Source organism: Fusarium proliferatum, assembly GCF_900067095.1.
Source record: "Fusarium proliferatum ET1 genome assembly, contig: FPRO_scaffold008, whole genome shotgun sequence".
NCBI lineage: Eukaryota > Fungi > Ascomycota > Sordariomycetes > Hypocreales > Nectriaceae > Fusarium > Fusarium proliferatum.
Genome location: NW_022194797.1, coordinates 1,252,090 through 1,273,641, shown reverse-complemented (window position 1 = coordinate 1,273,641; position 21,552 = coordinate 1,252,090). Strand labels below are relative to the sequence as shown.

General features: G+C 49.7%; 7 protein-coding genes and 1 non-coding gene across 8 annotated transcripts; 6 read left to right on the top strand and 2 right to left on the bottom strand.

Moving 5' to 3' along the window:
- Positions 1-83: 83 nt before the first annotated feature.
- FPRO_14178 (uncharacterized protein) lies at positions 84-1,196 on the top strand (the record flags this gene model as incomplete). The annotated part of the gene is made up of 5 exons (XM_031219174.1): positions 84-370; positions 418-656; positions 707-819; positions 877-957; positions 1,014-1,196. The coding sequence occupies 5 exons, from the start codon at positions 84-86 to the stop codon at positions 1,194-1,196; spliced, it is 903 nt and encodes a 300-aa protein (XP_031084959.1).
- Positions 1,197-2,902: 1,706 nt separating this feature from the next.
- FPRO_14177 (putative L-serine dehydratase 2) lies at positions 2,903-5,029 on the top strand (the record flags this gene model as incomplete). The annotated part of the gene is made up of 1 exon (XM_031219173.1): positions 2,903-5,029. The coding sequence occupies one exon, from the start codon at positions 2,903-2,905 to the stop codon at positions 5,027-5,029; it is 2,127 nt and encodes a 708-aa protein (XP_031084958.1).
- A 258-nt stretch (positions 5,030-5,287) lies between these two features.
- Positions 5,288-7,384, top strand: FPRO_14176 (uncharacterized protein; the record flags this gene model as incomplete). Its single annotated transcript, XM_031219172.1, has 2 exons — positions 5,288-5,612; positions 5,670-7,384. The coding sequence occupies 2 exons, from the start codon at positions 5,288-5,290 to the stop codon at positions 7,382-7,384; spliced, it is 2,040 nt and encodes a 679-aa protein (XP_031084957.1).
- Positions 7,385-8,416: 1,032 nt separating this feature from the next.
- On the top strand, positions 8,417-13,867 carry FPRO_14175 (uncharacterized protein; the record flags this gene model as incomplete). The annotated part of the gene is made up of 3 exons (XM_031219171.1): positions 8,417-8,941; positions 9,063-10,017; positions 10,071-13,867. The coding sequence occupies 3 exons, from the start codon at positions 8,417-8,419 to the stop codon at positions 13,865-13,867; spliced, it is 5,277 nt and encodes a 1,758-aa protein (XP_031084956.1).
- A 483-nt stretch (positions 13,868-14,350) lies between these two features.
- Positions 14,351-16,034, bottom strand: FPRO_14174 (uncharacterized protein; the record flags this gene model as incomplete). Its single annotated transcript, XM_031219169.1, has 5 exons — positions 14,351-15,028; positions 15,075-15,301; positions 15,349-15,483; positions 15,534-15,822; positions 15,870-16,034. 5 exons carry the CDS (start codon positions 16,032-16,034, stop codon positions 14,351-14,353), a joined length of 1,494 nt encoding a protein of 497 aa, XP_031084955.1.
- A 970-nt stretch (positions 16,035-17,004) lies between these two features.
- On the top strand, positions 17,005-17,076 carry tRNA. The gene has a single exon. It is a non-coding gene; the product is annotated as a tRNA-Thr (tRNA).
- A 262-nt stretch (positions 17,077-17,338) lies between these two features.
- FPRO_14173 (uncharacterized protein) lies at positions 17,339-18,482 on the bottom strand (the record flags this gene model as incomplete). Its single annotated transcript, XM_031219168.1, has 3 exons — positions 17,339-17,989; positions 18,040-18,169; positions 18,217-18,482. The coding sequence occupies 3 exons, from the start codon at positions 18,480-18,482 to the stop codon at positions 17,339-17,341; spliced, it is 1,047 nt and encodes a 348-aa protein (XP_031084954.1).
- Positions 18,483-20,415: 1,933 nt separating this feature from the next.
- FPRO_14172 (uncharacterized protein) lies at positions 20,416-21,345 on the top strand (the record flags this gene model as incomplete). The annotated part of the gene is made up of 1 exon (XM_031219167.1): positions 20,416-21,345. The coding sequence occupies one exon, from the start codon at positions 20,416-20,418 to the stop codon at positions 21,343-21,345; it is 930 nt and encodes a 309-aa protein (XP_031084953.1).
- Between the last annotated feature and the right edge of the window lie 207 nt (positions 21,346-21,552).

Here is a 21,552-nt window from a genome sequence, read left to right as displayed (position 1 = left end):
CAAGCATAAGTCCAATCCATCCTCACAGGCACTCTTCCTTCCATCCCCTCAACTCCATCAATACCCCACAAAATTCGATCAAAATGACACCATCAGCGACTGGCGGAAATGCCAACGGCGCTCCCAAGGAGGAGGGTCTCGGCCAGGCCTTCACACAGCAAGTCATCGACTCTTTCGGTCCCAAGACCGACCCTCGCCTGAAAGAGGTCATGACATCTTTCATCCAGCACATGCACGACTTTGCGCGCGAGACACAACTCACTTGCGACGAGTGGATGTCTGCTGTTAAGATGATCAACTGGGCTGGACAAATGAGCAACGACAAGAGAAATGAGGGTCAATTGATGTGCGACGTTATTGGTCTCGAGAGGTAATTCACTTGCCACAAGTGTCAATTTCATTACTAACAGCTTTTAGTCTTGTTGATGATATTACACACCGTCAAGCAGCCAAGAACGGCGTGGCCGCAACTGAGACTGCTATTCTGGGTCCTTTCTGGCGACATGATACCCCTACTCGCGAGAATGGCACCACAATTACGTTCGACACTCCCAGCGACGGTGTTGTCGCCTATCTCTACGGTACCGTGACATCAGCGGCTACTGGAAAGCCCATTCCCAATGCCTCTGTCGAGGTTTGGCAAGCATCTACCAACGGTAAGACTATATCTTCGAGATTCTTTCTTGCAGGTTCTAATTCTCCCCAGGTCTCTATGAGCAGCAGGACGAGAAGCAGGTTGAGCATAACCTCCGTGGCAAGTTCATCACCGACGACCAGGGCCGTTACTCCTTCTACTGCCTGCGACCTACTCCTTATCCCGTAAGAAATCTTGCCCTCTTAAAAGTCCAAGGATCTATAATCTAACACTTTCTCAAGGTTCCTGATGATGGCCCTGCTGGTCAGCTTCTCCACCTCCTCGACCGCCACCCTTTCCGCCCTGCTCATCTGCACTTTATGGTATGTTCAACTGAAACCCCCAGAAACGGTCAAGGGTCTAATCTAACATGTTGCAGGTCATTGCTGAGGGCCACAAGTCTGTTGTTACTCAGATCTTCGATTCTGATTCGGGATATCTCGAGAACGACAGTGTCTTCGCTGTTAAGGATGGCCTAACAGTGAAGTTTGTGCCACGAAAAGGGGATCCCAAGGCTGAGTGGGAGTTGGAGTACAACATGAGCCTGTCAAATGATTCATAGAGCAGTAGCATTTGCTTTTTTTACAGTCATAGCGAATTTCATTGGGTTTCTTTCAACCATCATTCCTGATGATTTGTTGAGACATACAGTGACAGCTTCTAGTCATGTGTGCAAGTATTATTCAACTGGTTTTTGGCTAACACCAACGCATCTCTTTTGTACATCGAACTCGGCATATTGAACCTCCTTGCAAAAAGCTCAACTCGCTACCCTCAAATTTATTGAGTGGGGCTGAGAACGGACTGTCTTCTATCGCACCTCATCTACAGCTCAGTCTCATACAATGACCTAGAGCTTCAATACCATTGGAGGCAGATAGTTTTCAGTAAGTAAAGTTGGTAGATAGTACTATTCTGGCAGTAATCTAAAACTTTATCTCGAGCTCCTCGAAATATCCTTAAATTAGCCACATGAACTTTCAGCCTTGTTTCCATGAGCGTATAGTTCAACAATAACTAGACAGCGTTCTATAGTTTCCTACCAACGTTGAAGCTCTCGACTAGAAAAGAAAGAAAACCATTTTCTGGTTTTGACATTTTGTTTATGGAATCATGGAGACCAATCGTTACAAAGAGCAAACTTAAGTCGGAATCAAACATGAGATATAGTTGGCCTTTGTTGAGCAAACATGTTGTCCCTGGAATTTGGTTGACTCTATAATGTTTTCCTCGATGCAGATTGCGCCATATTGCAGCTTGCTTTTCAGCTATATTAGTTATGCAGGCAGTGTATCTTCGGCCAGAATGCCAACAATCCAAGGTTTTACGCATGTTGTCGAACCAATTTGACTGGGAGGTATAATCCACCGGTCCTTAGGACAATAACTGGACATGTTCCCAACATGAGCAAGATGACGATTTTGCAAGCTAGTTTATGACTTTCAGGGCGCAGCATTACAATTCTGAGCATAAGAAAGCTGTTGATCCGCGGCAAATCTTTGACATTACTAGGAACATGCAGTCTTGGCAATCTGCCTATTTCACTGCGCAATCCAATAACAGGTAGGTTTGACGATGTAATGTCGTTGGTAGCGCGGCTATGTTTTCCCGTACAGACTGAGTTTCCAATCCTTGACAAGCAGCATGTGATGCTCATGGTCGATTCGAAGCCTCCACTTTGAGAACCTTGATAAAAACTTCAGTTTCACTCTATTTGAGCTCTGGAGCTTTTGCAACCTTGCAACTTTTTTTGTTCGTTCTGTGACTTGAAATAGGGTAGGTACCCTAGGCCGTGACTAAAGTTTCCATGACTTTGTACCCCGCAATCCACCAATTTGAGTGCAAACTATCCCCAATAATGACAAATAACGTAATGTTAATGGTGTTTTGATGCAACTAGATAATAATACCCCGGATGTTTTTGGAAGGCGTGTCACTTCGGTGAAGCAGACCGGAAGACATCGGTCTGGGGTAGCAGATGATTGGTACGTACATCCGACACGTGACCGGTTGCCGGTATATCGTCCGACCCACCGCCGGCAGCGAATCCGGAGATAAGCGCGGCTAAATATGATTCGCTGGGCACAAGATATTCCGCTCCTAGATAAGGATCTCAACGCGACGTGGCCAATGAGGATAACCTTGTTGGCAATGCGCGGTCCACGTTTCTTGGCTTACGATATAATAATACACCCAACACAAAAAAGGGAGACACTTTTCAAGAACTGACATTTGAAGAAAGACTTTCTCGCCTCTTCAAAACCTGCAATGAGTCGCGCAGGGATTAAGCAGCTTTCGCTGCTTCGGGCGTCGAGACAGTGTCTATCTCCCCGGTCCCTTGCTACCGTTGTAAGGGGGCCTGTCGCTCGCTCGACACCGCCATCAGCAACTTTGTTGGGACGCCAGCGATATCGACTTTTCAGCACAACACGGCCACGAAGAACTCGGGATGAGCAGGATGAAGATGCGGGTTCGTACAGCGAAGCTGATCACGAACATGCTGTCATTTCCACTTTCGATCTGTTTTCTATCGGCATTGGCCCCTCATCTTCTCATACTGTTGGACCAATGCGTGCTGGTAACATTTTTGTCAACGATTTGATCGATGCCAATCTGCTTCAAAAAGTCAACAAAATCCGCGTCGCCATCTATGGTAGTCTTGCCCTTACGGGCGAAGGTCATATGACTCCTTCAGCCCTACTCCTTGGTCTCGAAGGCGCCGATGTCGAAACGGTCGACACAGGCTACGTGCCCAGCCGCTTCGAAGAGATCAAGTCCAGCAAGAAGATTTTCCTAGCACGTGGGCTGGCCGCAGATGGATCCAAAGGCAAGGAGATTGATTTCGACTACGAGAAGGAATTCATTTGGGAATGGGGTCGTAAGCTTCCCCAACACAGCAACGGCATGCGCTTCACTGTCTACGACAAAGAAGGCTACGTCCTAGCCACCAACGACATGTTCAGTGTAGGCGGCGGCTTCGTTGTCAACGGTGCTCTTAGTATCGCACCCCAGGAAACCCTCTCCGCCAACGCCCCCGCTCAGCTTGAAGTCGGAGATTCGGACACGGCAGCTCACCCGGCTGATTTGGCCGAAAACATGTACTACAAGGAAATCCGGCGCTCAGATGCCGCGGGAGATCGACGAACCGGCACCGAAGTCAAGGCCCTTGAGGAAGCCAATGAAGGCCCGACAGCTCTCCTCGGGGACTCGCCTGAGCCAACCGGCCTCTCTACCGATGTCAAGTCCGAGACCAAGGATACCAGCTCATCGCCGCATCCGCGGTATCCATTCCGAGATGCCGCTAGTCTGCTTTCACTCTGTCGCAAACACAATCTCACCATCGCGCAATTGGTGTATGAGAATGAGAAGAGTCTAGGATATACGGATGAGGACATTTATCGAAAGATATTTAAGATCTGGGGAGTCATGGATGCTAGTATTCTGGAAAGTGTCCAGGCTCCAACAGGCTCCAAGCTTCCTGGATCTCTCAAGCTGCATCGACGAGCGCCGGCGCTCTACCGCCGATTGACTCGAGGGTTGTATCCCTCGTCGACTGCTGATACTTCAGCTGCTCAGCTTGAGCACAAGTTCTCTTCGTCTGACGCCAACATCAATGAGGATGGCGCCACCTCATCACCGAAAGCTCTGGCTGCAGCTTCATCTCAGTTAGTGCCAGAGAAGCTCAAGACTGGTGGCCTTCGGAAGCGCGGTCCGCCACGGATCCACGGTTCTCTGGATCACCCTATCGCTCCAGCTCCTTCACGCCGGACGACATTCCCCACCATGGATTACCTGTCTGTCTATGCTATTGCTGTCAATGAAACCAATGCTGGCGGCGGTCGAATCGTCACTGCTCCTACCAACGGCGCCGCAGGCATTATTCCAGCTGTGCTCAAGTACACTACAGAGTTCATCAGCGACGACCCTGAGCGAGATATCCCCACGTTCCTTCTCACTGCTGCCGCAATCGGCATGCTTTACAAGCGAGGTGCCACCATCTCAGCCGCCGAAGGAGGATGCATGGCGGAGGTCGGCGTTGCCTGCTCCATGGCTGCTGGCGCTTTCGCTGCTTGCATGGGAGCCAGCCCTGAAACAATCGAGCAAGCTGCAGAAATCGGCATTGAACACAACCTCGGATTGACATGTGATCCCATCGGCGGACTCGTCCAAGCTCCCTGCATTGAGAGAAACGCGCTGGGCGCGACAAAGGCCATCTCCAGCGCCAATCTGGCGCTTAGCAGTGAAACAGGCACGCAGCGCGTGAGGCTGGACGACGCTATCCGGGCGATGCGACTGACGGCCAAGGGTATGAGGAACGAGTTCAAGGAAACGAGTTTGAGTGGATTGGCCACGAGCGTTCACATTAATATTCCAGTCAGTGTTCCTGACTGCTAGACATGGTGTTATTTTGTATCCAGCGATAATTATCAACAAAAAAAGGGAGTCATCAGCGGCGTAGACATTGCTTTCTAGATTAGAAGTTTCACTCTTTGCATTGCTAGCTGAGTAAGAATATCATTCTGCTTGGTGGGTATCACGTGCTGAAAGATAGATGCTCGTAGTTCGTGTGGAGAATCGGTGAGACGAATTGTCACCCTTGATTATTCTTGATTTATCACAGATGTCATGGAAGACCACCAGAGCCCCTCAACTATGTCTCACGAACACTGTCCATGTTGTTTCAATTTCGATCCAGACTTGGTAGCACCAGGTTCCAATAATGATGTCAGAGTTGACTCAAAGGAGCTTGTAGTATTGGTGCTTCGAGACATCATACAGTTCGAGAGCGCGGCGATTTCAGGTTGTGACTGTTGTGCATTCATTTTCAAGGCTCTAACATCTTCGGATTTGTTGGGGACTGAGAATCAGATGGGAATTCAGCTTTACCTTCGACTTCCGATTGGACGAGGAAATCCAGAGATATTATTCGGCGATCCTGAGCGCTCGCAAATGTTCTTACAATTCTATACTGACTATGGTATGGATTGTCCAAGCCTATAAAGACCCATAAGGTTGTACTAACAAACATATCCAGCTCAAGGAAAGACTTGGAAACGAGTCAATCCTTTGCCAGACATTTGTGACGACCATTTATCGCGCGAAGGCTTAAGCTTCGTCAACGCTTGTTTCTATAACTGTATCAATGACCATAAGCTCTGCAAGCAAGACAATTCTACTTTACCAACCCGTATTTTAGATATAGGGAGCGCTGGGGATGACAAAATTTATCTCGTTGAATCAGAGGCCCTCAAGCCTGAGAAATATGTCGCACTCAGCTACTGCTGGGGCAGAAATCCATCTATCAAAGCCTTGACGGGAAATATGGAAAACATGAAGAGCGGAATCGGACTTGAGGAACTTCCAGCAGCTTACACTGACGCAATCGCACTGACTCGAGAGCTCGGGGTGAGATATTTGTGGATAGATGCACTTTGCATCATTCAAGACTCTGAAGCCGACTGGGAAAGAGAATGCTCTAGGATGGCTGACACATACGCCAATGCTTTCTTGACGATTGCAGCCTCGTCATCAACATCTGTGACCAGTCACTTTCTACGGCCTCAGCTAAAGCCACCACCTCGAGCGGCCCAGGACCAATGCGCGATCTGCAGCGAATCAATGAGAAGCGAAAGGGGGCCTCCGATTTTACTGAAAGTAAGGCTCATGCAAGCAACCGGTGCTCATTGGAAGTGGAGACCATCTCACAGTACGGATCAACAGCCGCTCGTGGAACCTCTCACTCAACGAGGCTGGACGTTGCAGGAGAAGGTCCTATCAACCCGGCTACTGTCTATATCCGCGATGGAGATGGCTTGGACTTGCAAAGAGGCAATATTCTGCGAATGCGGATCGAAGCTGAATCACCAGCGGGAATTTGGGGGAACGCCATTGAGTCAAATATCGCGACATAGTGAAGCCTTCAATTTCTGGCACAAAGTTGTTGAGAATTACTCCAAGAGAAACCTCACGCAGGCCGGCGATAAGCTCCCAGCAATATCTGCTATAGCCGCTATAGTCCAGAAGAAGATCGGGTCAGATTACGTGGCTGGTCTATGGACTGATAACATTGATCTGGATCTGTTGTGGCGGAGGCCATCAGCCAGTAGGATTCAAGCTGCCAACTCATCTTACATCGCCCCGAGCTTTAGTTGGGCTTCAATCACGGGAGAGGTCGATTACCTGTGTTTTAGAAACGGAAAATGGCCATATGAGAAGGCAGCTACAGTGATGGACGTCAATGCAGCAACAGGTCCTGACGCGCCACTTGGAAGAGTCACCAGCAGCAAGATGATAATCAACGGGCCATTGGCGATGGGGTATCTCGAGAGTCGGGGCCCGTACGATTGGTACGCGGTGCGTATTGGGCGGGCTCTTCTGTGGTTTTCCGCAGATACGAGCCTCTCAACAATTGTAAACGGCAGTGAAGTCTCAGTGTGCAGAAGAAGCCGTGAGCACAAGGGAAGCGACGTAGCGGCGGAGCTGAAGCGGCTAAACCGAAAGCGGAGTTCTGGGGATACACACCACCTGACCGAGCCCACCACGGGGAATACAGCGATTCGATGCTGGGTGCTGAGACTTGGGGCATTTCCGTTCGGGGATAAGGGGCAAAGGGATCACGAGTGGCTAGTGCTGGGGCGGTCAGCGACACAGCCTGAGCTATTTGAGAGGGTCGGACTAGGGTCGCTGAAGGATAGTCAAGAGGCGGAGGTTCTCGAGTTGGAGACGATAACGACAGTTACGATAGTCTGAGTTAGTACTAGAATGCAAGCCTCATTTTGACTAGTTGCGCTGAATGGACCAGGTAGCTGACGATCATTCGACCGCCACGGCGTACGTGACAGTTATCACGATTGTGGGTCATTCATTGCATTGATTAGTATATCCTTGTAGTGCATGGACAGGGGAGGCTAGGAGGAAAAGGAGCCAAGTGCCTACTACCTCATGGTAGAGTGCGAGTGCCAAGCAAGGGCGATGATGGATGGTGGGCCATAATTGATCGAATTGTCAGCCACCGGCTTACATTCCCCAAATTACTAGAGCTGAGACTAAGGTGACGCCACTGCACTGGAACGAAAAGGGCAGATAGATGAGAGGGGGGACAAAGAAAGATGATGAGTGAGTGACCGTGTCCTTTGCGTTTTGGGTTTGCGTCTATACGCGGTAATGAGATAATTACAGGGGCCCCCAAGACATGATGACACTCAGCAAACAGCTGGAGATTAGCTACCTAGACCCACGCCGCCCTTAGTGACTCGTGAGAACCTCTGGACTGGTCTGATCAGGCCTAAAACTCATGTCTCAGCGCAAATCGTGCGGGGTCAGAGAGCGAATGTGTAACATTTCGAGTGTTTGCCATTGGTTGCGTCGCAAATACGTTTGCTTTTTGGCCAGAATCTGGTTCTGCTTAGGTTTGCCGGGCACTAAATCCATGACTGTATGTACTGCACCGTCGACGGTTAGTGCAGGCAAGCCTAACCTAGCCGTACCGCTTTCACGGGCCAGCTCCATTCATTCTGTTTGTACTGATCAGTGATGCATTCAATGTGATGACGGACGGTTACACATAATTTCTCTCGCGATTTTTCCTTGCAAAGAGATATTCTATTGTCCTCCCAACCTTTTTCCCTTTCGTCTCTTCTGTTTTTATGTTTTCGGTCTGCATTGACCTTTATTTTTTTTTTGTTAATGGTTTTATTTTAAATTATCTTTCGGCGTGTCTTGGTTCATTTCATCCACTTTTTCTTTTAGAGTTCTCCTTTTTAGCGCAATACACTACCAGCCATGGCGGCAGGCTCTCGGGCCCAATCAGCTGGATTGGCCTGGCTTGAACAGTGTCAGGCCTTGTTGGAAGCCAGTAAAGCCAGTTGGCCCGCCATGCCGATACTGATCAAACCTCGTCGACTGCAAGAACTCGAGGCAAAAAGTGACGAGTTGCATCAAGAGCTTGGAGAAGTCGACTCGGACGACGAGGACAGCGAGGCCCAGCGCCAAGCAAAACAAGAGTCGTTGGTAGCTCTCGAGCGTGAGTTAAGACCGCTTAAGACGGACTGGGACCGCACGTGCAGGGATGCTCATGTGGCGTACCGCCCCGAAGACGAGATGAAAGCAAATTCTCTCATGAACAACCTCTTCAACCTCTATAAAGATTTCGGCCTCCCCATCAACGGCAACATGGCCGTCGACACCTCGGCCCTAGGTCTCCCTGGAGATTCGCCTGATGCTGATCCGGACACACCGCGCAGGCCGCGAATGCGAGTGAAGAGGGGAGGGGCGGTGCTCACCCCAGATCGTAATGGAGTTTTTGAGGTCCGATTCCCTTTCATCGCTGTTTTTGCCTTGCTTTGCTTACGCGCCCTCACCCTCATCGTATCCTCTCTCTCTCTCTCTCTCTCTCTCATTTTTTGCTAACATCGCCCTCGTCTCACAGTCAGACACGCGTAAGAGGAAGCGAGGCCGCAGCTCCGCCATTTCTCAAAAGCGACCGCGCATTCAAGGCAACAGAAATTCCATACATTTCAATGCCGTCTACCAAAACAGACGCGCCGCCAAGAAGCACACCATTATCCGGATCCCCGAGGACGAGGATCCTGTGCGCCCGGCCAAGTTTTACATCTTACGATGTGAGCATCACGACATCGACTTTAACGACAATCCTTTACAGGCAGGTTTGGCGCATTTATCAGAAGCCCATCAGGATGAGAACCCTTCATTTGAGACTGTTGTCCAGCACTTTGGTTATGAGCTTATTGGCTGCGACGATGAAAAACTCATTCAAAACAACAAAGTCGCCACGGAATCCTTTCAAAAAGGTGAAAGAGGCGCGCGTGACTTTATTCGCGTTACTGATTCGCCTTCACCCAACACATCGCGCAAGAAAACTAGCAACGCCGCGAAGAAGGGCAGGTCAAGTCGCAAGTCCCGGAACACCATTAACCCCCGCGACTTGGTTCCTGGAGATGTCTACATAATCTACTGGTCCTCATCGAAACAGTGGTATTGTGGTCTGCATATTCCTTTGCAAGATCCCGAATCCGTTGGCATAGACGAATCCCTTGAGGCGTTGGGCCTACTTAACAACATACCGCCTTGTTATGAGTACGACAGCTCCAGCAAGTCTTTCTCCTGGGCAGAGGGTTATGAAGATGGAGGGGAGGACGCTTCGGAACAGCAATTTCCGTTCATGTTCTTTGAGGGACTTGATTTTCCTGACCTGTGCCATGTTGCTTGGATTCCTCTCGACGAAATCCAGCCTTGGGATGAGGAGAAGGCGTTGATGATTGAGCACAGTGACCAGGCTTTTGAATATATCAAGCGGCGGGAGGCAGTTCAACAGCCCAAGCGGTTGGGTCCAAATGATGAGATTCCAGATTCCGCTGATGATAGTAAGTATCTTGACTGTTTGCGAGGTAAGGTTTCTGACATAGCCTTTCTGTAGACTCCACGTCCGATCTTGCGCCTCGGTCACCAGTTGCAGAGTCCTCGACAGATTTCCAACCTGCTCAGAACGCCGGGACCGTTACACCTAACACAGCCCTAGAAGCTGATGCCGCTGATGAGGCTAAAATCGCAGACGTGACTGGGCTGACTGGAGAAACGCTGAAGGACACCAAAGGAACAACCGAAGAAGAGCAGAACATTCAACCAGAGCCTGAAGCGCAAAAGGACACGGAAGCAGCACCCGTAGAAGAGCGGGAGATTCTGGCAGAGCCTGAAGAAGCACAAAGCACCCATATGGAAACCGAAGAAGCGCAGGACACTGGACTAGAGTCCGAAGAAGAGCAGGATATTCTAACAGAGCCTGAAGAAATACAGAATGACACCACATTGAAATCTGGAGAAGTGCAGAATGACGCCACGCTGGAACCTGGAGAAGTGCAGAAGGATACCCAGATGGAAGTTGAAGAAGCGCAGGAAACTGGACCAGAACCTGATAAAGTCGCCGAGTCACCCGTACAACCCGTTGTAGTCGAAGACGAAGATATCGCCATGAGTTTAGAGGAAAGCTCTACCGAGAGTACTGCTCAACAGCCAACCGAGGACAGCGAGGATATTGTGATGGAAACTCCAGAAGATGCAACACCGGAACCTCTGCAGCAGAATGACTCTCAGTCTGATGGAGCCGATCAGGAGATTGTTTTTGATACTCAGGAAGATCCAGCCGAAAACGTCTCCTCCCCAAAGGAACCAAAGGAAGTCACCGCGGAACGAGAGCAGGAAAGCTCATCAGACGAAGCAAGAGAAGAACGTTTACCCAGTGTCGATTTAGAGGATCTCCTAACTGCAGGCGAGGATCTGGAGTTCCAGTTTTCACAGTCTGAACAGAGAGAACTCGGTCAAAGGTCGGCACCTCCACCTTCCCGTGAGGCAGTTAGTCTTTCGAACGCACCAAATGACGTTGTCAACACGAAACAGGAAGAAAGCTTGCCTGCCTCGCCTACTCCCGAGACAACCAATGTTAGTCGTATGGAAACGGACTCTGGAGATGAGACACGGGAAGCCAGTCAAGCTCAGCGCTCTTCTGTCGCTACTGAAGAATCTTCAAACGATGAAACTCCACGGCCACGCCTCTCGTACGCTGAAATGGGTCGAGCTTCTTCTTTATCTGAGGGTGTACCAAGCGATGTTGTTGAGTCAAGGCCGCAAATTCAACCTGCTTCGAGACGGGCTCGTTCAGGGACACCGAATCGCAACGCACTCGCTGCCCAGTCACGAATGTCATCGCTATCAAAGTCGCCTGTTGTATCTCGACCACCTGCAATGTCGCCCCCAGCGACAATACCGTTCTCACCCACAGCGCCGTCTGCTTCGACTCCTTTACAGCTGCCTAGGATGTCACAGCCTCCGCCTTCTTCTCAGTCATCAGTCATACGATCACCAACATCGCAACGCCCGCCTTCAGGGTTACAGCACCCAGTCTCATCATGGCCGCTGGATAACTCTTGGGCATCAACGACACCACAGCGCTTAGGGTCATCACAATCATCAGCTCTTGCGCGTCGGCCTGCACCATCTCAGCCAACGGCAGCCTCGCAACCGCCGCAATCATCACAGCCTCCGGCCAGGCCCTCGGCATTATCCCACCCGACTTCATCATCTCAACAATCGCCTTCGGGGCCACCGCTCCGTGCTCCAATAGCGCAAATGGGGCCCGCAGCGCAAGTAGCAATGTCTCCTGGACCTGCTGTGTCTAACGGCGAACAGCCACACAATGTACGGCCGACATCGCAGACATCGCAGGTCCTGGCACCTCCCCGCCACTCACAAGTAGAGAGTCCACTACCAGAAGATGCTCAGAATCGGTCTGAAGTCTTGAGGCATCCTCATGCAGCTCAGCCCAGGGCGTCTGCGCAGGCTCTGGGAAACAGTCCCGGATCTAAAGAACCTCTACGTGCGATAAAGCCCAAGGCACCATCTAAGCCCACAGTTGAGATTGTCTTGCTTAACCGTCAAGCAGTCAATGAAGCGCGGTTACAGTCCATGACAACTGGACAGCCAGCAGCAGCAGTAGCCAGTCCTACACAGATGCCAGCAGCTCATGAAAGACGTTCAGAACCTGCACATATAACGCCAACGCCGCCAGTTATGTCTGCTGCCAGACCTATAGCCCCAGCTGCGCGCCGCCCGCTGCCTCACGAGAGACCATCACCTAGACCTTCTGCTTCACCCGTAAAGAGCCGCGAGGCCCCCAAGGCCAAGTCATCACAAAACCAGGTCCCCAGTGCTTCTTCTCAACATTCTTCTGGGGCAGAGAACACTCCAGCAGCTCAGGCAGAGCGACCAGCACAAACAATCTCAGGTCAGCCACCTGCTAGATATGCTTCTCGACCTACTTCCCCGGTATACCAAAACTCACCCCGTTTGCCGCCCATGAATGTCCCTCAAGAAGGACACTATCTCCCCAATACAATGCTAGCCCAACAACAGGCATCTCTGTCGAGACCGGGTTCTTCGGGTAATGTTGGACCACAGCCTATGCCTTCTCCTCGTCTGGCTGCTCGATCTATATCGCGACCCGGCTCTGCATCCCAAATGCATATTAGATCACAGGCCATGCCCTCTCCCCATCAACTGGCGGTAGAAGTTCAGCGACCTCAGTCCAGTTTTCAAGGGCATCCTGGGTCACAGCCGATGTACTCTCCCCGACAAGTTCCTGGAGAAATCCCTCGCCATGCTTCAGGCTATGAAAGGCATCCAAATCATCGTCCTGCTCCATCACCACGGCGTCCCTATGCCGTTCCGGTGCAGCCACCCCCATCGCCTCACCAGCCTTTCAGTCGTTTTCCCCATCAAAGCCCTGAGATGCAGGGACAGGGCTATGTTTCCCAGCGTCATGCATCAACTGGGACTTTGTCACCACAAGCGTCAACAGCGGAAAATCAATTGCCGCCTATTCGATTACCAAACATCTCTCGTCCTCGGTCTGAAGCCCACACAACTCCGAACATGATCTCGCCGCCGCAGACCGCTGTGGGGGCTCGGCCAGGACACTATACGGGACATCAACAGCCTACGCCGGCTATTACGCAATCACCGCGTCTATCTGCGGCCGAGATCTCTAGACCGCACACGGCAAGCAACATGCGTCCTCCTCTGGCTACGATGTCACCAATCCTAGGGCACGCAGAACCGCGTAGGCCAAACTCAAGCTACACTCAAGCCATGCCTTTTCACGCTCCCTTGCCGACCATGCTGCCAAATTATTCGAGTACAGGCTACCAGTCATCAGCGCCGTCTGCTCACCAGTACGCCCAACCTAATCGTCCTCAAGGTCACCTTCGAAGGCATTCCGAAAGCGCGTGTCAGCCCCAACTCCAGCAGTATGCACTCGCAGGCAGCCCGCAGATAGCAAACTCTACGCCACGGTCCTATCAGTCGCATGAGCTCGATCAGGGTCCAAGACGTAATCCGGCTCTGGATCCCTTCCTCTCTGAGCTGTCGCCCAACGTTCGCAAAGCACTTCTGGAGCAAGTTGGAACAGAAAGACCCGACCTTGTCCCCTGCGACTTTCTCAACAACGAAAACAGGTACCGATGCCCTTTTTGCAAGGAATCAACTCTGGAGCCAACAGCTCTTGTCGATCACATCAAGATGAGTTGTCCAAAACTGGAGGAAAAGTATAAACAGGACAAAAATGAGCAGGCCATTGAAGCGAATCGAGGCAAACGAGTCAAGCCAGCTAAGAGAAAGAGTCAGATGGCCCAAGCAGCCAAGAATGCCCGAGTGAGGAGTTGATTTTCTTATTAATTGTTGATGTGATTATCCCACGAGATATCACTTTGCGAGCATGGAAAGAATGCCGTGGACACTGGCTGAAGTATCACATTGCTTTTAATCAGTACAGCCGCGAGCCGGTGTTTTTGTTATTTGTTGTTACAAAAGTAGATCATTGGTCTTGATAAGCGTGTTGAAGGAGAATTGTGGAACGCATAGGGAAGACTTTAAGCTAGTCTTATGGATCAACAGTTCACATAAGTACTCTAGAGTTGGTAATTTATCAAGAATCAGTTCTCATAACACATTCTCTCCTGCCATCATGACTCAAGGCTTCAATTGTCACCTAGAGTCTGTCACATGCTGTCACTATTAACACGGGAATTTTGCTGGGGATCTTAGATTATAAACACTAATGGGCTAGAAATAGGTCATTATGTTCATGGCTTGGTGTCCCAACGTCGCAAATCGTCACGCGAAATGCAATCACATTATTCCACGCCTTCACTTCTCGTCTGTTTTGGTGACATTCACTTCTCCGCCCTCGATACCAACAGAGTCGAAGCCCATCTGCGCAGTATCGTATCCATTGGCCTGGAGGTATTCACGGAACTTTTGATCTTCAACAGTGATGGTGTCTTGTCCAACGTGGGGAATGCAGAAGAACACGATGAGAGCTGAGAGGATGCAGAGACTGGATGAGACCCAGAAAGGGTACTGGGCGGACTCAGTCTTGTTCCCTCCAGCGGCCTGGATGTAGGGAAACACATAGGTACCGACGAAGGCACCAATCTTGCCAACGGCAGCAGCGATACCGTAGTATCGGCCACGGACACCAGTAGCACATGTCTTTGCAGCGAGAAGACCGATATTGTTTCCGGGACCGAGTTCACCAAGAGCTTGGAAGATTCCGAAGACGACGGCAAAAGCCGCAATCTGAGTGGAGATCTTGTCGTAAACACCAGCCATGATAAAGCCGACGATGGCTTGGAGAGTAACACCGAGGATAAGAGTGTATCGAGGGCCAATCCAGTCACTGACAAATGCACCAATAAGAGTACCTGGCAGATAGAACATGTTGATGACGGTGTTCCAGCCAAAGACAGTGGTTAGGTTTGCGCCATCGCCATAGATACCGGCAAGAATCGAGGAGGAGTAGATACCAAAAGCGTAAGAGGAGAACTAGTCGCGTTAGCAGAGGGCAGATTGCAGTATCTCAGAGACTTACGTTGTAGAGGAACCAAACCAGGCTGACACAGAGGAGTCGGAACCAGTAGTAGCGCAGAACCAGCGAGTATGGTGTTTGTCGTCTCATCGACTCCTTGGCGAATTCCTCGGGCTCCTTGAGTCGAAGTCGGAGGACGAACAGCACGAGAGGGAAGACAACTCCAATGCCGAGACTGGTTCTCCAGATGGTGCTGTAGTGGCCATTATGGCATGCGGCGGCAACAACGTCTATTGAGGGTTAGTTATAGTCAGATTAGGATTGGATTGTAACGTACAAGGGACGAAAGCGCCAATGACGAAGCCAAAGTCGATCATTGAGTTTGTGAAGAGAATGAACCAACGGTTTCTGGTTCCTTTCTTCATCTGACCACTGGACTCGGCGCATCCAACACTACCAGCTGGATATTCACCTAGAAGCCATTAGTACCAGACTCGCGCATTCAAGAGTTGCGTATCTCACCTCCGATACCGATACCGACGAAAAATCGCCAAGCAGTCAGCATGTTGAACATTCCGACTGCCTGTCCATGCCAGTAAGACCCAGCTGCCAGAGCAGTGAAAATGATGAGAATAACAGTCGAGACCATGAGGGTATTGGTTCGCGACCAATGATCAGCAAGGAAACCAAAGACCAGCTGGCCAACGACTGTTCCAGCGAAGGCGATATCAGAAACGTATTTGAAGGCATTAGAGTTGGCATAGACATCTCCATATTGTCGTTTCAAGGTGGTGTTGACGGAACCAATGACCTACTCACGTTAGAAATGAAGGACAGGATATTTACAGCAGTTCTCACGTTGTTGATGTAGCCATCTGAGAAAAGACCAGCACCGCAGGCAAACACTGGGAGGGCAGTCTCCATCCAAGGTCTTTGGGGGATGTCGTCTTGAGGCGTGTGCACTTCATCATGAGGGGCTTCATCAGAGGCATCGCCCTCGCGTTTCTTGCCGAACCCCAGCATCGTGGATGGGCAAGGATGTATTGATCACAGGTGATAAGGTTTTGGTTATCGTGGGGAAGAGTGCACGCCTAGTCACAGTTATAAGAGAGGGGGAGCCAAAGCCACGGTCACGTTGAGATCTGACTAAAACGCCAAAGATTGGTGATGCCTCGGGAAAGAAAACAAAAGAATTGACTCGGTGTCACAGGATTTCTAGAATTTAAGAGAAAACGGGGGCCATCCTCGTGGTGGAGCAATGGCTTCTTGTCAGGGAGATAAGGTCTGGCGTCTGTGGAACAAAAACTGGGCACCGAGTGATTGACCCAAGTTGTTTTGAGAAGCTGGTAATGTTGCACCAACGAATCATTACGTACACGAGACTCGAGAGCCCAACATCATAGGAGAGAGTGACCGGAGGTAACCGACACGGACGGCACTCGGCGCGTTGGGCCAATTGACTTTGATGATGCACATGAATCCTTTGTTGTCGATTTATTGCCGAGTTTGGTCGTCGGTGGCGCCAACCGCGCCCTCTGCTCGGCTCAAAATTGCCGATGGGCCTGTCAGAGCGCCCACTAGCACTGATATGTCAGGTGAATACGAATATGCTCTATCACCTGTCAATTCCCGCTCAGCAGCAGTTGACGAGGCCCAGTATTAGGAGGGAGGGAGGAGATTTCACCTGGGGGAGGGTCACAGAATGGCTGGGGAAGAGGAGACACCGTCGTGGAGTTAGTGGCAAGCCAATCTTGATCAAGAAAGTCGATATCTCTGGAGCCTGGAGACAACAGTAAGCGGGGATCAATTGATATTGCTGCTAATCAATTACTGCATGGGTTAGTGCATCATGCATGTGATTGTTAGTGATGAGAGATTGGGCACACGAGCAATTCCTGCAACAAGATTTGATGACAGGCACTAATGCAGCAGCTTACAGTGCACGTGGTGGACATAAGCCCAGGCTACATGACACCAGTCATCAAACAGAACCGCCTCTATAGCTCAGTGGTAGAGCGTTGCACTTGTAATGCAAAGGTCCATCGTTCAATCCGGTGTGGAGGCATTTCTAAACCTTTTGTATTTTTGAGCAAATTGCAATGAACATATCGATCGATTGTCTTTTTACTTATCAGATATCTAATCATAAAGTGTTAGGTGATTTTTTAAGCCTCATTTTCAATTTACTTATGCATTTCCTTAAAGCAATAAGAATAAAGTTTAGGTTCTCAGCCACAATATGCAGAGAGAGTACCTCAAAACTCTCGTTTATGCGAGGCGCATATAATGTCTTATCCATCTAATGCCTCTATACGTCAATGCACATCTCACAGAGTATACACAAGCTTTCCTCCAGAAACCTTGTTCGCTCTCAATTCATCCAAGCCCTTCAGAATACCCTCAAAGCCACTACCGCCGCGGTTGACAAACGTCTGGGGAGCCTTTAGCTTGCCCTCCTCAAGCAGCTGTCGGCTGATCTCCCAGAACTTCTTCGCAAACTCAAACTCTTCTGGCTGAGCAGGTGTCTCCTGTCCCTTGAAGAATCGCTCGCCAAAAATGGAATACATGAGCGTTACATAGGGTCCATCGACCTTGGGGTTCACATCGAGCAACTGCTGCTTGTCGACTGGCAGAAGAGTAGCGTACTTGCCGCCTTCGGTGCTGATAGCTCCAGCGCTGATGGCGACGCCCTGCGCGGTGCAGTCCCAGGCGAGCTTCAGTGTATTGTTGGTGTACTTGCGAATTTCTTCAGCGACGTTGGGCGACTTGTAATCAAAGACTACCTCAGCTCCGAGGGACTTGAGATAGTCGAAGTTGTGAGGAGAAGCAGTCGCGATAACCCTCAGACCCGAAAGTTTGGCGAACTGAATACCGTAAATGCCAGTTGCAGTGCTGCCGCCGTAAATGAGGATAAACTCATCGCTCTTTTTGCCCTCGGTGGGTAGAGGCAATCCCAAAGTTTTATAAAGGCCTTGACCCTACGTCGGTAATCAGTATTTATGCTTTTTACTCGCCAGGTCAAACTTACTACTGTGGCAATAGAGATACCGAGAGTAGCAGCCTCCTCATCAGTAACATTATCGGGCGTCTTGATCTGGACATCTCCCTTTGCCACAATGTACTCGGCAAAGCCTCCGTTCTCGAGCTGAGTTGCATCACTAGATATGGTTAGATGATTTTAACCAAGCGATACCGAAATACTGACGCTCCATGGACTACACCGCTAATCCGGTCGCCCTTCTTGAAAGCCTTGGTAACCTTGGGACCAACTTCCTCAACGATACCAGCATAGTCACATCCGATTCTAGAGCCAGGTTTAGTGAGGCCGAAGTCGATATGCTTCCAGTCGGTGGGGTTCAAGCCAACGGCATTGACCTTGACGAGGATATAATCGTCTCGGAGCTTGGGCTTCGGGACCTCCTGGATAGTAGCCTTGCCCTTCTCAACGAATACGATAGCCTTGGTAGTCATGATGTTGGTTTGTGTTGTTGTGAAGCTACTGTTCTGCGAGTAATGATAAGACTTGCTTGATGAATATCATCAAGATAGAGAAGCTCTTGAGGACATTTATACCGCTAGATGGCGTCATGATAGTGGAACATAGAATGGTGAGTATGCGTCATTGATTGGCTGCTTAAACTTTAGCTTGGTGTTTAACGCTATCCCCATGGAACGCCGATTACCAATCTACCTTAGCTTGATAATCTGCGGGGACAACGCCGAAGCTCGGGATGTATTATCTATATAGCTTCCTATGATTTGACTTTACGGGAATTGGTGATATCATGGTGCTACTCAAGTATGGAGTTGTTATGTAAATCACCCCGAGGATGATATAAGCATGCCACCAAGGATCGTGATTATTCTGACTTGGTACTAATGGCCTAGCAAGTGACAAATCTCTGCGCGAATTGCCGTCTGTATCTTCTGCAAACTCGCCAATTGCCCACGTTGCGATCGCTCACGTTTTCCACGTCCCTTCATCCTCCCGGAGACAGCTTGGGAAGATACTTCCATATCAGCTAGCATCAGAGTTCTCTGTTACTGATATATCAGTTACATATACATTCGTATAGTGACTCTCTGAAGTTAATGGATTTCCAGTGTGTTGGCTTGATATATCCTGTTGAGATATCATGGGCTTCGACTATCAATCAGCTCTCTATTTTGAGAATATTGACTCCTGTATCAACAAGTGTTTCTCTTACATGCCGTTTCCAGAAATCCATGTCATGAAACAACATTACAACGGCGCTATTCCCAACCGGTATGGTAATAGATTGTGCTTGGTCGGTTTAGCATACTGGACGTAATTCGAGGGTCAGACCATATCCATACACTTGGGTCTTATATTTTAGGTTTATGACCAGGACCGGCAATATACAAATGTGAACTTCAATGAATCAAAAGAGTGGATAAGCGGTTGTTGTCAAACAAGCCGAACGACCAAACACAGAGTCGTGCGGATCAGCTGGTGACATCAAGTGAAGGCATTACTCACTATCTCATTCATGGCCAGGAACTTCTATCAAGCCGTATTGTCAAGAACGGTGGTAGCCGTCGGTCAATAACCGTAGAGTCTATGTGTAAACTCTCTAGATGAAGTTCGTGTTTCAATTTAACCCAAGATATAATTGAAATATCACGATTTTATTATGATGCCACCGGACTTCACTCGAGGTATGGAACCAAGACCGAGTTTTCTTAAGCTTTAGTGAAGCTTACCATCAAGTCAGTTAATGGCAAGGTTCGACACTGAGTCGTTTATCCAGGCTCCAGGGCCAACCCGTTCAGCAAGGTCGGTCCTTCAACCATCCAGGCGTCACGAAGTCCAATAGACAATATTATCTGACTGTAGATATCCTCTACACTCTTTTTGTCCTGTCAGTCTTCATATCAACTAAGAGAGGAAACAAATGAGCAAGAATACACATAATTGCAGTTGGTTTCAGCGTTGTCCTAAGTTAGAGGACAATTTCGATACAGTAGCGATCAAACAACATTTAGAGTTCGACATATATATGCTGTATGACAACCGGATCTACGACACCGCCCGCACGACATGACAGTAGCTACGATGAGTTATTTGCTTCAAGTTACATATCTCTTCAAATATCAATGGGCCTCCTTACCAGATCCTGAAACACTCTGCCAGAAAGAGCAATGGCATGCGAACGAACCAATGGGGATTCAAGAGAATATCAGTTATCAGGCTATTAGCAGCTGGGAGTCAGTAACGACTGGATACTAGAGCATTCAGCACCCTGGATTGCTCTGCATTAGTGCTGACATCAGCCCCCACCATTATCCTGCAAACAAACATCTGCGATGCTCCCGTTCTTGTAACAGCACCATATTCGCCAAGAGATTCTGTAAATCCTTTTATTAACATTGCCATAACAAAATGAACGCCTCACTAGAACTCTTTGCCCAGCTCACCAACAGATTGCGTATCTGTTATCAAACCTTTGGCGACCCGTCAGATCCTGCTGTCATACTCGTGCCAGGCAATGCGGATTCAATGATAGTATGGGCAGAAGGTCTCATCGAAAAGCTTCAATCTTCCGAAGATGGCAAGAAATACTTCGTGGTTCGCTTTGATCCGAGAGACACGGGCCTATCAACTGAGTTTCCCGTGCCTGGCGGATACTCAATTGGAGACATGGCAGGCGACATTGAGGGACTTGCAGATCACTTGAATCTCAACGATCCCTCAAAGGGCTTCCATATTGTTGGTCTGAGTAAAGGAGGGCCAGTCGCCTACACAGTCGCCGCGCGTAGGCCCCGACAAGTCAGAAGCCTGTCGCTTCTGTACACGTCTCCCGGCGTGAGTCCTGAGCTCCCAATCAAAGGAGGACTTGATCTCGGGTTCCAACCAATGCTGGCTGGCTTCGGAGATCAGAGGGAAACTGCCATAAAAAACGGAATGACCGTCTATGACGCACTCACAACGCAGCCTGATGCGGATGAGAGAAAGGAGGTGGAGAAGGCGGTGAGACGTCTAGTGGAACGGGATATCAAAGGTGGCACATTGTACAGCAAAGCTCCGAATCACGGCGCCGCGTCGTACGAAAAGGATGGTTGGCCAGGGGCTGATACGCTCAAGATGATCAAATGCCCGACCGCGGTTGTGCAGGCAGGCAAGGATCAGATCTTTGGGGAGATTCACGGAGAGGCGTTGGCGAAAGCGATACCCGGTGATGTTGAGTATGTGCTATGGGAGGATGTTGGGCACGAGATGCCACGACGCATCTGGGGCAGAATGGCCAAGGTACTGCAGAAGAATTGGGAGAGGGGTCAAAGCGCGGATCATGTTGGCCGTGATGCGGAATAAAGTGACAGGTTACTGGACAAGACGAGCTTGTTGTGTTACTGTCCAATGAGGGGCAGAGTGAAACAAGACAACCAACAGGCCTTAATATTGTTCTCTTTATCCGATGCCCCTGTCTAGGCACCTACCAACGGAACAATCAAGCCGCTATCTGATAGTTGTGAGACATAACTGCTATTCATAGCATGACCGGCCATACGTCCATGGCAA